General features: G+C 49.0%; 1 protein-coding gene across 1 annotated transcript in view; it reads left to right on the top strand.

Moving 5' to 3' along the window:
- The window catches only part of NBAS (neuroblastoma amplified sequence), a 201287-nt gene that overhangs the window by 189468 nt on the left and 9608 nt on the right, over nt 1-2211 (top strand). Inside the window, exon 49 of the mRNA XM_014531591.1 lies at nt 1756-1895. Within this exon, the coding sequence (XP_014387077.1) occupies nt 1756-1895 (140 nt within the window). The remainder of the gene's footprint in view (nt 1-1755; nt 1896-2211) is intronic.

Below are 2211 nucleotides of genomic sequence, written 5' to 3'. Positions count from 1 at the left end.
CCCTCCCTCCCTCCCTCCCTTCCACTCCTCTGAAAAAAATCAATGGAAAAATATCCTCTGGATGAGGATTCACAACAACAAACATTCGAAGAGTGTTTAGCTTACCAAGTCCTCTCGATTCAGAACATCCTGACCTGCTTATAATTATACTAGAGGCCCGGTATATGAAATTTGTGCACGGTGGGGTGGGAGGTCCCCTCAGCCCAGCCTGCACCCTCTTCAATCCAGGACCTCTCCAATCCAGGACCGCTGGCTCCTAACTGCTCACCTGCCTGCCAGCCTGGTTGCCCCTTACTGCCCCCCCTGCCGGCCTGGTCGCCCCCAACTGCCCCCCTCTGCCGGCCTTGTTGCCCCTAACTGCCTCCACCGCCAGCCTGGTTGCCCACAACTGCCCCCGCCTCAGCTGGCCTGGTCGCCCCACGCAGCCTGCTGCTCAGTTGTTTGGTCATCCCTCACTAACCCCCTTGCTGGTGTGGTCACCCCACTCAGCCTGTTCGGTTGTCCAGTTGTTTCAGATGTGATGGCCCTGGCTCTTTATTTATAGATTTTGGCCGTGCCCCCTGCTAGCCACGTGCTGGGACAGACAAGCCTGTCGTCTGTAAAGTGAGGCAAATAATACTGAACTCCTCTGAGGGTCCACTGACTTACCAAGTTATAAAGTTATTTAAAGAACCGTCAGATGCTCCGAGTGACTGTTCCACCGAGAGTGGCATGGGGCTGTGGGTCAGGCCCTGAAGGACCCGGCTGGCCCCTGGGAGCAGCACTTCCCATAGCGATCACCAGTGGTTTCATGGCACTTACCAACTTCCGGGCAAGTGCAGAGTCCATGGTACAACCTCTTCAGATGGCTTCTTGGGGGTCAGAGCCAGAATGACCATTGAATTGGATGTTTTGGAAACACACATTAATGTAGACAGTTTAGCAAATATATAGGTGACCATTCATTCTCCTCTTTTAAGGTATCGTGTGAGTCTTCATTACCCCGTTCCAGACACCCTATGTCAAGAGAGGCTAGGGAACGCGAGAACCAGCTTTGGGCCTCTTTTATGTTGAAAACCGTCTGCGGGCTGGGACTCGCAAACACTTTTGTCCACAGAGCTGAGGGGGCTGTGATTTGCTTTAGGGCTGCCTCAGTGTGAGTGAAATGTCACCAACTCTTCAAAGAGAGGAACCACTCACATTCTTTTTGGCTGAGACTTCTTTTATGTTAGAAATGGAGATGGGAGTAAAGGGTATTTTACTTTATTTTGGTTTGTCGCAAAAGTATATGACAAATGCACTTTAGTAAAATCTGTAATTTCAAATTGGGGACATTTTTGGGACAACATGAGCACTTAGCAGTAATAATGCTGAAATGCAGAGTAGAAATGCATGAAGGATCATTTAAAGTAAAAACAACAGGCTGATTTTGAGTAAACTCATAAAGCAATTCAGTATTTTAACGTAACATAGATGATTAACATAACATAGATGAGATGCCGAGAAGCCAGTCCTATGGAAATCTACTTGTTTGCATTGATTTTGGTAAAGAGCGTTAAAACTCACCCTGTGGTTCTAAACAACTTTTAACTTGAAGGTTTGAAGTTGGAAAGGCGTCGGGCTTTTGCAGGCTTTTGGTGGAGATGGGAAGTAGGATGTTGTTGAATTGCAAAAATTTTCAAAAGAGTGTTGAGTCAAAATCACCAAATGTGAATTCTTCTATAAACCAATTCCTCAGCCTCTGCCACCAGTTTGAATGTGTATTTCAACCTCCAGGTGGCCGTGGCCGACGTGGACAGCGAAGAGAACCGCGGCGCCCTCTTCGCGGAGCTCCTGGAGTCCAGCTGCCGCGAGGTCGAGTTCCAGCACCTGGCGCTGCTCCTGCAGGCCTGGCCGCCCGGGAGCCCGGGGAGCGCGTAAGTGGTCCAGACCTGAGGCTTCTCCGTTCCTTTCGTCTTAAAGAGCCAGTGCCTTCAAAGGAGCCAGTGAGAGAGTAGACAAGATTTGCCTTGCCCCTAAACCCAAATATTTTATTCAAAAGTACCAGACAGCACTTGACGATAGCCTCTGATTTATGATGTCAGCAAAGTAGTTTTGTGCCAGTTGTTCTCTTTCAACCAGGAAATCTTTGACTCTCTGTGGGCGTGGCTCCCGATGCTAATTGAGAATCCAGGTGGAGTAAACGGATCATTCCCGTTCACTGAGATCATACAGTGTTACGTGCAGTTCTGC

This window comes from Myotis brandtii, unplaced genomic scaffold (assembly GCF_000412655.1).
Source record: "Myotis brandtii unplaced genomic scaffold, ASM41265v1 scaffold813, whole genome shotgun sequence".
In the NCBI taxonomy this organism is placed as follows: Eukaryota; Metazoa; Chordata; class Mammalia; order Chiroptera; family Vespertilionidae; genus Myotis; species Myotis brandtii.
Note: the sequence above shows the minus strand (reverse complement) of the source record. Positions and strands in the feature narration are given on the sequence as shown.